This window comes from Nicotiana sylvestris, chromosome 9 (assembly GCF_000393655.2).
Source record: "Nicotiana sylvestris chromosome 9, ASM39365v2, whole genome shotgun sequence".
In the NCBI taxonomy this organism is placed as follows: Eukaryota; Viridiplantae; Streptophyta; class Magnoliopsida; order Solanales; family Solanaceae; genus Nicotiana; species Nicotiana sylvestris.
In genome coordinates, this window is record NC_091065.1 from 155,111,915 (window position 1) to 155,126,663 (window position 14,749).

Consider the following 14,749-nt stretch of genomic DNA (forward strand, 5'->3'; position numbering starts at 1 on the left):
CATGATACATTTTTGTAGAACTTGGGTGTACGAAATATCTGGAAGTGTGAGCTTTTGCCACAATCCTTTCCCAAAGACTATCAATATCTGGAACACATAGGTGCCCTTGGCACCGCAGGGTACCATCATCAATGCCAAAAGAAAAAGTTATGGTCTTGTATTTATGAATCCCTCCTTCAGCTGTGCTAATAATAGATCGTTGTATTGCTTTTCTTTGACCTCTGCTACAAGCGATGATTCAGCCTTATTCTGCACAATTACTCCCCCTTCACTAGAGTCTGCAAGACGAACTCCCAGACTAGCCAACTGGTGAACCTCCTTGGCCAACGACCTTTGATATATCTCCAAGTGAGCTAACTACCCATAGATTTCCGTCTAAGAGCATTTGCCACAACATTGGCCTTTTTCAGGTGATAAAGAATCTCAACATCATAGTCCTTGAGTAACCCAAACCATCCTCTATGTCTCAGATTCAACTCCTTCTGTTTAAAAATATATTGAAGGCTCTTGTGGTTCATAAATACATCAACGTGGACCTCATACACATAATGTCACCAAATCTTTATACAACAACTAACGTCACAAGTTCTAAATCATGTGCCGGATAGTTCTTTTCATGATTCTTGGGTTGCCTAGAGGCATAAGTGATCACCTGGCCATGTTCAATCAATAGTGAACCATCTATATCACATTTCTCTTGCATATGACCACCTAGGATTTGAGTTCTTCAATAATTTTCTTGATATGGTTACAATTTTATGTGAGTACTTGAAACTTGCTCTTCCAAATTCTCAACAGAAGATATTACTGGATGGGTTTTCTTATAGAACCTTCTATGTCAAAGGAATAACATCTTCTAGCCTGCGCACACACCTTAATATCATCAACATGCACGAGATTGCATCAAATGTAATGTAACATCGTGCTTAGACCTTTCTTGATCAACCTCTTTCCTCCTTGTGTGCCTTATAGGATTTAGGAAACCACTGCACTTTCCCTTGTGAACATTCTCATGATATCTCTTTACTGTTCAGCACCACCCAAAACACATATCAACACCCTTCATACATATTCAATTCAGAAAGCGCCACTGGCCTGAACAATATTTTGGTACCATCTTTTCTTTCTAACTGGAATATTCATTCCCCATCTATTTTGCTCATATTGCATAGTTGATAGCTTTATTTTTCCACACACTTGTCTACCTCCATGGACTTGTGGTATCATTGTGTCTGGTTTGTTGAGTTTATCACACTACTATTTCACCACCAGTAGTCTCACTTTCCATTGTAATATGTAGACATGAACTCCCTCTAAATATTTCAGTTGATATTCAGTGTCACCCAAGTCGGTAGCATTACGGTTAGTCCTTTATACCTTATACTAACACTTGTGCTCCAGGCGAGTCCACCATTCTGATACGAACTATGTTGCGATAACCATGGACATCTCAATTTATAGATTTTCTTCCCATTTCTTTTCGCCTCATTATTCATAGCTAGTGAATAGCCACGCACTCTTCCACATGTTACGTGGTCTTTTTCCTTATTATTTTTTTTCATCCCGCTCACCTCTTAACTCTTGTTAGGATATCCGTGGGAAAGTGTGTTCATCGTCATATCACTTAACACTTCTTTGCTTGTAAGATTCTTTAGAGGCTTTCCATCAAGCCCAAATACCCTTTTGGGTTATTATAGCATCACATTTATTTCTCACACTAGTTTCGCCTTTGTTAACACCTTGGTACTTTCGTTAAATCACATATCTATGATTAATCCATTCTAAAAACTCTCAACCTTCCACATTCGACCTATAGTACTTCCTTAGGTTCCATTGTTCCTAACCCTCTAACAAGTATAAAATCCCTTTAAAAACATACTCTTAGTTTCTAGGATCGTTGACCCTATCATTCACATTGCCATGTATGAAGAATTTACCTTCCTTAACCTTCCATTTTTTTTGGGGGGGGGGGTACTAGTGGTCTATCATTAGCATATCCTTTCAGATAATCGCGTTATCCATTATCACCTTTCTAGACTACGCATGTCTTCGACAAAATATTCAAACATCATAGCTACATGGTCTTACTCTTGTTTCGTTGTATTTAAGTGGCCTTAATATGGCGCTTCCTCCCCCACTTAGGGCGAATGTCTAGGATTTGACACAAGTCTTGAATTTAGCAACTTCATGGATTAGGGAGATTGAAGTCACCATTGTATTAACCCCATAAGTTCTCTACTCTTATTTAGCCACACGGACTTGGGATTCCAATTCCTCATGATATCCTTCAGGAGTGTAACACAACTTCATACACTTATGGGATTCTTATAACATTCATAACACAAGGGTCTTCTCATTATGGGTTCAATTGACTCTCATTTCATGACTTCTTGTCTCTCGTGAGAGACCTACATGTTTGTCATTACTCTCCTGGTCATGCCTTACATATATCACATGCTTATATAACAAATTTTTATTTTACACCTTAGGATCATATACATGCTTCCCACACTATCAACAAGTGCCATATAAGCTCGCGTCTCATTTATCAAGTCAATGTCTCTTTGGAGGTGGGTGATCAATTTTAACACCTTTCTCATATAGAGTATGCTTCTAGTACTATGTATCTCATATATCCGTACAATTTGTTCAACATGATACATGTGCCATCTCATTAATACTCAGGCCTTTCCCATTGGTCATTCCATATGAGAACATTACTTTAAATAGACAAAAGAGCGTTTAAATATACCTTGAAGCTCAACGCACGAGTTAGAAAACAATCTTATAGTCAAGATTTATCGCACGATCTGGAGTGTTGAAAAAGGGTCACATTCCTAAATGTCCGTGTAGCTTCCAACTTATAGATGTGGTCGACAACACACCGATAAGAAGGACTCTACTAGACACGACTCTGAGACATCCTAGGACACTTTAAAACCTTAGGCTCTGATACCAAGTTTGTCATGCCCCAACTTCGGGAGGCGCGAACGGCGCTCAATCGTGTGAATCCAACTGAGCAAGCCTTATCAACCGCTATCTACACAACTAATAAGGAAGCCAAACAAGTTACAATCTCTCCATTTCCCCTTCAACATTTTCACATCAATGATTTCACAACTTTCTTATATTTTCATTTCAATAGTGATTTCGATCACTTTTCCACCCTTATTACCTCGGCCACCCTTATCACCACAACCCACACCTTATTACTTCGTGTTGCAGCGCGCAACCCGATCCCACCGAACAATCACAATTCACAAACAACACAACAACAACAACAATAATTCACAAAAAACAACAACAACAATTCTCAAAGAATTTCTATAGCCATCAATACTATTTCCATCATATTCAACAACTCATATGCATTTTATGTCACTGCGATAATTGCCAATACAAGCCATATATGTTATTACCACAGTTGTTCCAACTGCATCATTTACGATTTCCTTCCATCATTTGTTTCTCAACTCTTACCACATAACACATTCACAATCACACATTTGGTTTATTGCCAATTACGTACACCATTATATCGGGAGACTTAACCACGAACAATCAAATCATACCAATCACAAGAATTCCACAAATAATCCACGTAGATATCACATACCAAATATTCGTACACCAAACAAAGTGACTTTACAAAGGTCAAAGTTAGCCATACATACCTTTCTTGATCTTTCCTTTAATTACTACGATATTCCGGAAATTCTAGCAACTTCAATCTATTTTGAGACATAACAAATTTGAACACAAATTAGGAAGATATTCTTAATTCTAGCTCATTTGAGAATTTTATCAATTACTAGTTGTGCATCTTGATTTCAAATCTCTTTTACAAGATTCCCTTCATTTCCCAACCCAATCTTTACTTGTTTATATTCAATCAATCTTCCCACAAACCTAATTTGCACATGCATGAATAATGAATACTCTCACATCCAAGAATCATCTTACTAATTACCCATTTCTAGTTAGATTTCAAAATTGAAGAATTGGGAAAAATAAATTCTTACCTCTTTGAAGCCTTAGCAACCCTTTGATGCGATTTCAAGGTGTGATTCAAGGAAGAGTAGTGAAATTTTTAGTTTTCCCCTTTACTCTCTCTAGAATCGCTCTTCCTTCTCTCTAGAATTCCAGAAATTTCCCCAAAAATAAACCTCAATCGAGTTAAATAAAATGGGGTTCGGGTCTTAAAAACTCATTTTTTTTTGTACTGCCGTGTCGCGTGGGGCGCTGCGGGGCACGGGGCGTCTGTGAAAAATGTGTCTGGAAATGAAATTTCGGACCATACTGGAATTACTACTGGCGCGGAGCGCCTGGCACCGCATGGGGCGCCGCGGTAGTGCAAATTTCTGCGCTGCTTTGGTAATTTGGTCATAATATTGTGTAGGAATGTCCGAATGACGAACGGTTTGAAGCATTGGATACTATACTCAAAGACATTTTATTTGATAGGCTGTTCATTACATAAATCCTTATATAACTGGAGATATAATTGTCCAAAGTGAGGTCTTGTGCGCACTCATTTGCAACTTTCGTCTATTATGAAATTTTCCAACTTGGCTTAGACTTAGGCCTCTTCTTAGACCCCAATTCACTTCTAATATGACTTATACACTTATTAATATATCTAATTGATATCCATAATATCCTTAATCCTCATTTGTACTCAAGATAAAATATTTAGCCTACCTTGGCACCACGAAATCTTAAATTACTAAGAAAAATTTTCTGGGGCTTTACAGAATGCTAAGCCAGTCAGCACACCTCTTGCTAGTCATCTAAAATTGAGCAAAAAGATGTGTCCTACAACAAAGGAGGAGAAAGGGAATATAGCTAGAGTTCCTTATTCTTCAGTAGTCAGAAGCTTGATGTATGCAATGGTATTCACTAGACCAGATATTGCTCACGCAGTTGGTGTTGTCAGCAGGTTTCTTGAAAATCCTGGAAAGAAATATTGGGAAGCAGTCAAGTGGATACTCAGGTACCTAAGAGGTACTACAGGAGATTGTCTATGCTTTGGAGATCGCATCCAATCTTGAAGGGCTATACAGATGTTGATATGGTAGGTGACATTGATAATAGAAAATCCACTACTAGATATTTGTTTACATTTTCAGGGGGAGCTATATCATGGCAGTCGAGGTTGCAGAAGTGTGTCGCACTCTCTACAACTGAGTATAGTATATTCCCACTACTGAAGCTGGCAAAGAGATGGTATGGCTCAAACGGTTCCTTCAAAAGCTTGGATTGCATCAGAAGGAGTATGTTGTCTATTGTGACAGTCAAAGTGCAATAGACTTGAGCAAAAATACCATGTATCATGCAAGGACGAAACATATCGATGTGAGATATCATTGGATTCGAGAAAGGATAGAGGATGGGTCTATGCAGGTAAAGAAGATCCATACAAGTGAGAATCCTTCGGATATGCTGACCAAAGTGATACCAAGAGACAAGTTTAAGCTATGCAAAGAACTTTTCGGCATACACTCAAAGTAGAACCTCCGGTGTTACCTCTTTCAGTTATATGGGACTGGAGGGGGAGGTTTGTGGGGTCCATCCCATAAATCAAGGAAGAAAACTTTCTTCCTTGATTAGCAACAACCCACGTTTCTTTCTTTTTTGTGTCAAATTCAGTAGGCGTGCAGAAGGCAATGTCAAATGTAGTAGGCGAGGCTCTGCCTATAGAAGGAGAGCTTCGGCTCTCATTTTATACACCAATGTCAGAGGATAAGTATATCTGAGAGTTCGAAAGAAAGAGTGAGGTTTCACAGACAGGGCATAAGAAAATAATCTGTGAGAAAAATAGAGAGTGAGTGATATTGTAGTGAGATAGGAATATCAAAAGAGGGTTATTTCTTTTGAGTGTTGTAGTAGTCTTTTGAGTATTTTACTCGGACTTACAAAGTGTAAAATTCCTTGCTATAGTGATATTAGTTGCTCTTCTCAGGGCTATGGTTTTTTTCCTTATTCAAAAGGATTTTTCACGTAAAAATCTTGGTGTGTTGTTACTCTTTTATTCTTGTTAATTATCGTATCTCGGTGCTACGTTCTTATTTCGCTTTTATTACAGTGAATATTATTTTTAAAGGGGATTTATTCCCAACAGTAGTGTAGCTGAACAGACTTGAAAGTTCTTTGGGAGCCCACTGTGTATTATATGAGATGATATACCTATCAGAGCTATGATACAAAGATGGTGGGACATCAAACCAAAGAACTCTATTCATCAAACTATTCTTCATATAACACCTGTGGTAATCCTTTGGGAGATATTAAAGGCTAGCTGCTCAGTAAGATATGACGATGCTAAAGTTTACTTGAAGATAATACATTACCAGATTTTGTCCACTTGAAATGGGTGGTATCAAAGGCTAAGTGTAATAGGCGATGGGCAGGGAGTTGGGTAGATATCTGTCAACAGGTGTTATTACTCATTCCAAAATTGATTACGTAGTTGTTAAACGGCATAAACCTCCTGAATATTGGCTTAAGATTAATACCGATGGAAGCAAAGACGCGAAAGGAAATTCGGGTATTGGTGGCATATACAGAGATCATAAGGGCAAGCTGACTATGACGTTTGCTTCTTCAATTGGCAGAACAAATAGCAACATGGCTGAAGCTAGTGCAGCCTTAGCGGGGGTGGAATGGTGTAGTCGCAATGGTTGCAACAACACTATACTAGAGTGTGATTCCCAGCTTGTGGTTGATTTGATCAATAGGTAAATCAAACCTCCTTGGCAAATGCAGGGCATTATTAGACAGATTCAAGACATTGCCGGTCAACTTAATTGTGTTATTCGCCATTGTTATAGAGAAGCTAATCAAGTTGTGGATGCATTAGCAAAATAGAGTATTGACAATGAAGAACTTCTTATTTTCTCTCATCATGCTCTTCCTACTTCTGCAGTTGGATCTTACAAATTGGATTACATCCAGATTGTGTCACTAAGGCATAAACATAGGAAGAATACTTTTTTCTGAAGAGTTTTTGTTGATTGGTAGGTTATTGTATATGCAATGGTGTATATGCCAAACTGCACAACTCACTTTTGTTTTTCTATGTAATACATAAGGCCAGTAAATAATTAGTAAATAGGGATAGTCGTTGCCTCCTTTGTGCGAGGGAACAATATAGGTCCCCTTCATATTTTTAATTTGTACTTTTATTAACTCTTTGTTGGTTGAATGATAGGGTCATGCCACCATACGACGTAATTGATATATAAAACAACAACAACAACAACAACAGCAACCCAGTAAAATCTTACAAGTAGGGTTTGAGGAGGGTAGTATGTACGCAAACCTTACCCCTACCCCAAAGGAGTAGAGAGGCTGTTTCTGGAAGACTCGGCTCAAGATAATAAGATATATAAAAAAACACTTATCAAATAAACACATTGTGTCTTTATTCAAATTTTATCATTTGAACGAATTATTTAATACGCATGCATTCACATTTAATTTATTATTAATTATTGATATATCAGTAAATATACAATTTACAATAAATGTCGGATATGGATAAACTTTTTCGTTCAAGATAACCAAGTCGTCCTTGTTGGATGTAGATTAACTCGTCTTTCGGCCCATAGCCAGACACAATAGGACAACAATCTGGACTTTGACTGACATTTCCCTTCTTCCTAGCTAGTTCTAAGTTTCAAATACTTTCTTCAACTTCCAACAACGTATGCGCCAAATTCGATTTTCCAAGGCTACGTTAATTCTGACATTATCCTCTATCAATTCAACTAACTGAAAATAACAAACAGTAAAGCAACCCCCAGCTCTTTCGGAACCAGCCACCTCAGATATATGTGGCGACACGATTAGATAAAAAAATTACCTTAATTTAGATATCTACGTCAGCTATTTTATCCAGAATTATTATGTTAAGTTGATCTGCAACAAAACACACAATAATTATTGTAATTGAAACTTTCCTTATTAACACGTGTTAAGAATGACAAATAATCGACTCAAACCCACGTCTCTATAGTCAATCGCATATCTCTGGTCTAATTTTCTCTAATCAAACGGTCATGAAAAATTTGATTACATATAAAATCTTTTTCATATATAATTTTCTTGAGAAATTTGCGTTTTTAATTACTTAAATACCCCTATCATATAATATTTTCATTATGAACCTGCTCTCATATTGCACGAATATTCATTTTTCATTCCTTTAGCATAGGGGCCAGTGTGTGTGGGGGGGGGGGATGGCTTAGGGGGTATAGTGATCAGAAGACCTATATAAAGTCATGGAATTTACAACATTTCTCCTCATCAATTTAAGGTTTTATTAACCCATGAAAAAAAAAATTCAATTCTTGAAACCATTCAATAATGGCGTTCAAGAAAACACTACCGGAGCGCATTTTCAGTGCATATAAATTCACTGCTCCATCCTCAACAACCTGTCGTATTGCATCCTCATCCATGTTGGCAAAATCCCCGGTTTCTCCTAATCCTGAAAAAAATATAACCCGGGATGCCGGAGACAGTGGTTTATTCCGGCGATTCCTCCACCAATCACTAGCATCCTCGCCGGTGCTCCGGTCACTACCTACCGGAGAAAAGCTTCGCGAAAAGCTACGTGGAATGGACATTACAAGAGATAGAATCAGACTTAACGGACTCGTGCCGCCGACACAGCGTTGGCCGGAGTTGGAGCAATTAGGAGTGACGGATGCAAGAAAGCTGTTAAGGTTTGTTAAATTATGCAACCATTTCATCCAAGAAATTTAAGTCGTAAGAGAGAATACTTTAAGTATATATATTATAGTATTTCAATACATCCCTTTGGTGTGGGCAGAGGTAGAGCTAGGTGAATCCTTTTGGTCAAAAGTTATATTGGGTAAATAGGACAAAAATGATTTTCTTTGAGTATATTTACATTATTAAAATTCTCTCAATATAAGGGTAAGATTCTGGTATAGTAATAAAGGTGGCTCAAAAATTGTTTCAAGTCACTCTTGCATTTGTTTTCATTGGCCAAACTTTAGGAGATTAATTTGAACCGAATACCTCTTGCCTGCTATTATATTGGGTTTTGTGACTATCAATCTCATTTAAAACTTTAGACTGTTAAAAGGGATAGTTCTAATTACTTTGATTGAATTATACGTCTCAATTAGGTTATCACAGCTTGAGATGGTGAAAGCGAGGTTAAGGAAAATTAATAAGAACTGGATTTTGTGCACGGAATTTCATCAAATCTGTAACGATACCTGTTCCAACGTTGATCAAGGCCTAGAGTTTGCAAAGATGTTGGACGAGTCGGGAGATGTGATTGTTTTGGGGAACGTAGTTTTTCTTCGGCCTGACCAGGTTGGTTTATTTTCCTAATTTTGTTATATCTTGTGGTGATGGATAAAGATAAGATTAAGTGCACTGCATTAATACCTACAAAGAATAGGAATGTCTTTTGTTTAAAAATCCGAAAACTGATAAAACTTTCATCTATTTGTGTATTTGGTACATTGTTTTCTTCGACAGGAAAGTGAAGAGAGTCACTCCAGATCTCTAAAATGAGATAGTGACTTTTTTAAGGCGTGGATCAGTTGGACCGTTTTGAAAGACGCAAACTACCCTCTTGAACATCTCAGATTTAATTAACAATATTATTTACAAATAGACAAAATTAGGAAAAACATGAACTGTGGATTTTTCGATTTTGTTTTTGTTTTTGTTTTTTGTCGATGAGAAAGAGAGATTGATGGAGGAGATCCGAGTTTTGAGGAGTCCAAAGCTAGCAAATCCCACCCTATAAACAAAGATAAGGAGCTATCCGATCCCCTCTTCTTGGATAAAGAGTAACTGAAATACCAACAAACTTTAGGCCATAAGGTTGATGTCTTCATTTGTCTAAATAGGCACATCATCATCCTGTTAAAAACTTCTACATACTAACAATTTAAATAAACTTAACGCCATTTATTCATATTAAGTGAAATTAGTAATCTCAAAATTAAGGCAAGTATTCGATTACAACATGTTGAATACATTGATGATAAGGTAAACTTCTTTGTATTGTCAGTACAAAGGCAAATATCAAAAACTTTTACTTAATTGGTTTCATTTATGTTCTTATCACTAAACCTATCTATCTTACTCTTAAAAGTTATGGATTTAGAATCTGATATATCTCAATTTTAGTGATTCTTTTACATACATATATTTTATCTTCATGTCGAAAATACTGAGTTCGTTAGGAACTCGAGGTGGATGAAGTGTTAGTGTAAAGTCTATTGTCCTTGTCTTTTGGGGTAAATTTCACGGATGGTCATATAACTATGATTATTTTTCACCAAAGTCATATAACTTTATTTTCACACCCAAAAAGCTTTTACTAACTCACACAAAAATCACAGTGACCGAAAAATACAACTTTTCAGTAGTATTTTCTTATCCCAAAATTTTCTATTTTTATTTTCAATCTGATAAGTAATAATCCAATTATAATTGGAACGGCCTGACCCACCAACCCAAAACCCATATATATAAATTAAAATAATAGTAAAAGTGAATCCTTCAAAATATGATACGTCTATCTTTTATTTTTTTCAAGATTTTTCATTCAAATTGATAGCATTTTTGTTTCAAGTGCTCTCTAATTATATCTCTTTTATTTCTTTCTTTTTTTGGGTCAGAATCTCATGCTTCCGAACAAAGTTTATTATCGGGGAAGGATTCACTTTTACTATTATTTTAATTTATGTATATAGGTATTGGGTAGGTTGGGTTTGGTCATTCCTATTTTAAGAGAAACATACAAAATTAACCGGTACCAAAACTAATTGCAGTTGCTAACAAAAAATATGTATGTTATATGTATATAACACACACACATAATATATATATTATTTTTATTTTAGAGCGGCTAAAAATATGTATTTCTCCTATTTTAATTGGGTTATTATTTATTAGATTAAAAATAAAAATAAAAAACGTGAAATAAGAAAATACTACCGGAAAATTGTGTGAGTTAGTGAAAGGTTTATGATTTTTGTGTGATAAAACAAAGTTATATACTTTTGATGAAAACATAGTTATATGAACATTTGTGAAATTTACCCTTATTTTTTCGTTACAGGTGGTAAAAGCAATGCAAGAACTAATGCCAATGCCCATAGCCAACCCAAATCATGAAATAGGAACAAACAAGGAGCTTCAACAAATGGAGGAGAAAAAAGCAGTAATTGACAAGAAAGCAGAATCATTGGTACGTAGAGAGATGTGGTGTGGACTAAGTTGCTTCGTACTTCAGACAGCAGCTTTCATGCGGTTCACTTTTTGGGACTTAACATGGGATGTCATGGAACCCATTTGTTTTTACGTAACATCCATATATTGCATGGCTGGTTTTGCTTTCTTCCTTAAAACGTCCAAAGAACCTTCTTTTGAAGGTTTCTTTAAGGCACGTTTTAGTACAAAGCAAAAACAACTCATGAAACTTCATAAGTTCGATCATCAAAGGTATAATGAGCTACGGAGAGCCTACTATCCTCATTCAGCATCACTTAATTAATGGTAATCTCAGCACGGACCTGAATTTCTCCTGATGTGGCAGAGCTTCTGCAGGAACAACAGTGAGATTAACATGAACCTCTTCTATGGTAGAAATTAAGGAAATGTATAAAAAAGATTACGTGACACCAATTTTTCCGTCCCCCCACCCCCCCTTTTTTCTTTCTTCCACTTATTTTTATTAACGTTTACGTAATATCGGCTAATGTACATGAGAGTGATGAGGCTTAGGAACTCCGGATGTCTATTTTACATTTTGCTAATAATTTATGATTATTATTTATGATAATATATGATTTAAAAAATGGTACTAACTAATGAACCGAGGCAGATCTAGCCTCCTGGATATGGGTTCATCTGAATCCATATATATATATATATATATATAATGAGGTAATTGTATCTTTTTTGTTCGACTCACATTATTCTTTTTTCTAATTCTTCCTAATGAATTAGTTACTAGTCAATAGATTGTGGATTCGGGAGCGTTGGTATCGTCGTAACTAGTTCAACTAGTCTTTTCTATCCATTTGTATATTTATTTCCCCTTCATTTTATTTCAGTAACTCTTATGCTCAATTTGCTTGTCTGAAGAAATGATATTGACTATTACTATCTTAGTCGTCAAAGTTCTGCGATAAAAGATATATACTTTGACGGTAAAAAAACAAACCTTTGAGGATTTATAAGTGTTTATGTACGGGTAAAATCGAGGATAAAGTTACCTACGATTTTCCGACAAAGAAACGAGAGACAACGTAGTTCGATGCTGGCTCGGATAAAGTTGGGGGCACCCACAAATCAAAGCCTGGGGGAACGAATGATATGTCGGAATCGGGTACGGCCAATATGGGAAGAATCAAGCTCGAGCAAAACAAAGAATCAAGGCTAAAGGGAAGACGGTTAAAGAGGACAAATGAGCAGCCGAAATATCCGTTATCAGCTGGATATTATGGCGCAGATCACGCCCGATATCAACCGCAGATCGTGTTTTATTGGAAGAAAAGGAAAAAAAATGATATTTTATTTTATTTAGACTTGTACTAGGATTGAAACCCCCTTACTATATATAGGGGAGAACCTTTTCATTTTTTGAGTCACTGTTGGCACGTATGTCAAAGCAATAAAATTTATTTTTTTCTTTTAGCAATTGTTCAAGTGTTCTTCAACTGTTCATTCATTTAGTTGCAATCGAGCCCCATCCCGAGGGCTCGATCGGAACCGATTTCTAGCATTCAAACCTAACGCCAGGCTCACTTATTTCGTCATATTTGGTTTGATTGTTTTGCTTTCCTTTAATCAAATTACTAGTTGTTATTAGATCATTCGTGTTAAATTAAATCACGTATCCTTTAAACCGCGTATAAATTTAAATGTTACTCATTTTAAGGGTAAACAGTTTAGCGCTTATCACGGGGCCAAAAGTTATAGTAGTAATTTAATATGAACCTTCATAACACACCCTATTTTACACTTGCTCTTTAAAGTTTGATTTCAGGATTATCCAAGGTGTCAATTCTCAATCCGCTCACTTGAATGTTGACGCCGAGTCAGTCCACCACGGTGAAAATAATAACGTAGTATCAAGCAACGGTGTGCCCCATGTCGACCCTAATAGCATTCCAATCGCTGACCCAGTCGACACCAATTCACAAGTTGTTATGAATATCAACCTACCGAATGATCATGAAAACAACATTCACGGGGCACCCCAGCCATCGACTCGCGAAACGCTCAAAGGGAGGTAATGGAGTTAGCTTACGTTTGATTTTTGAGATGCTACAAGCTCAACAAGTTGCAATGGCACAATTGCAGATTCAAAATCACGCACACTATGCGGCTGAACCCAAACGGGTTGGAGAAGATACTCAGAGAGAAGAATGGATTATCAGAGAACCAAACTGGTCTGCACTCGGGGAAACGTTTTAGGTGATGAAAATGCTCGAAGCACTGATGAAACAGATGGAATCCGGCTAAAAGAAGATTGAGGCAAATAACAAGAAGGTGGAGACTTACAATTCGAGGGTCGATCAGATCCCAGGAGCGCCCCCGATATTGAAGGGACCGAATTCCAAAAAGTTCATTCAGAAACCTTTCCCCCCGAGTGCTACACCAAAGTCAATTCCAAAAAGGTTCTGAATGCCCGATATTCCCAAATACAATGGAACCACAGATCCAAACTAGCATGTGACCTCCTACATGTGTGTGATAAAAGGCAACGGCCTCGAGGATGACGAGATCGAGTCAATGCTGCTAAAGGAATTTGGGAAAACCTTATCCAAGGTAGCAAAGATATGATACCATAACTTACCTCCAAATTCTATTGATTTGTTTGCTATGCTTGCTGATGCCTTCATTAAAGCCCATGTCTGTGCTATCAAAGTTGAGACGACGTAATCGAACTTGTTTAAAGTCAAGCGAAGGGACAACGAGATGCTTAGGGAGTTCGTGCCGAGGTTCTAGAGAGAATGGGATGGACCTACCCCCGGTTGCAGACGATTGGGCTGTCCAGGTGTTTATTCAAGCACTCAACCCCCAAAGTTCAGTTGCTTCTAAACAATTTTGAAGCAAAACTTGGTAGAGTAACATGCGGTTACCTGGGCCGATGTCCACAACAGGTACCAGTCAAAGATCAGAGTCGAGGACGACCTGCTTGGATCTCCCTTGGGTTATAGTTATACCAATAGAGTGAATGACATGTCTAAAGGAATTCTGGAGCAGGAGCTGAGGCCACCCCGATACCAATATCAACCATACAACTCGGATAGAAGGGGAAACAATTGCCACCCGACCAGGAACAATAGGAGAAGCGACCAGGGTCTAAGCAACCGAGGTTTGGTGAAAGAAACGGTTTCGACATATCAGTCGGGGGCAGAGATGCCCCAATACTATCAGAATATAACTTCAACGTGGATGTAGAGAGTATAGTGTCATCCATCGGTCACATCAAGGAGACCAAATATCCAAAACCACTCCAATCCGATCCCCCACAGAAGGATCATAATTTGATATGTAAGTATCACGGTACTCAGAGCCACAAAACCAAAGATTGTAGACAGTTAAGGGAAGAAGTGGCTAGTCTATTCAACAATGGGCATCTTCGGGAATTCCTAAGTGAGCGGGCCAAAAACCATTTCAAATTCAGGGACGCCAACAAACAAATCAAGCAGGAAGAACCTCAACATGTGATTAACATGAT

The 14,749-nt window shown here is 37.3% G+C and overlaps 1 protein-coding gene across 1 annotated transcript; it reads left to right on the plus strand.

The window, feature by feature from the left end:
* Positions 1–8,303: 8,303 nt before the first annotated feature.
* On the plus strand, positions 8,304–11,682 carry LOC104248300 (calcium uniporter protein 2, mitochondrial-like). The gene is made up of 3 exons (XM_009804536.2): positions 8,304–8,729; positions 9,159–9,351; positions 11,117–11,682. The coding sequence occupies exons 1-3, from the start codon at positions 8,368–8,370 to the stop codon at positions 11,549–11,551; spliced, it is 990 nt and encodes a 329-aa protein (XP_009802838.1). The 5' UTR covers positions 8,304–8,367; the 3' UTR covers positions 11,552–11,682.
* The last annotated feature ends 3,067 nt before the right edge of the window (positions 11,683–14,749 follow it).

Bases quoted from the DNA above. Each gene is read 5' to 3' on its own strand.
- LOC104248300 (XM_009804536.2), top strand. From the start codon at position 8,368: ATGGCGTTCAAGAAAACACTACCGGAGCGCATTTTCAGTGCATATAAA. The intron at 8,730-9,158 runs GTTTGTTAAATT...CGTCTCAATTAG, and splicing joins GATGCAAGAAAGCTGTTAAG to GTTATCACAGCTTGAGATGG. The intron at 9,352-11,116 runs GTTGGTTTATTT...TTTTCGTTACAG, and splicing joins TTTTTCTTCGGCCTGACCAG to GTGGTAAAAGCAATGCAAGA.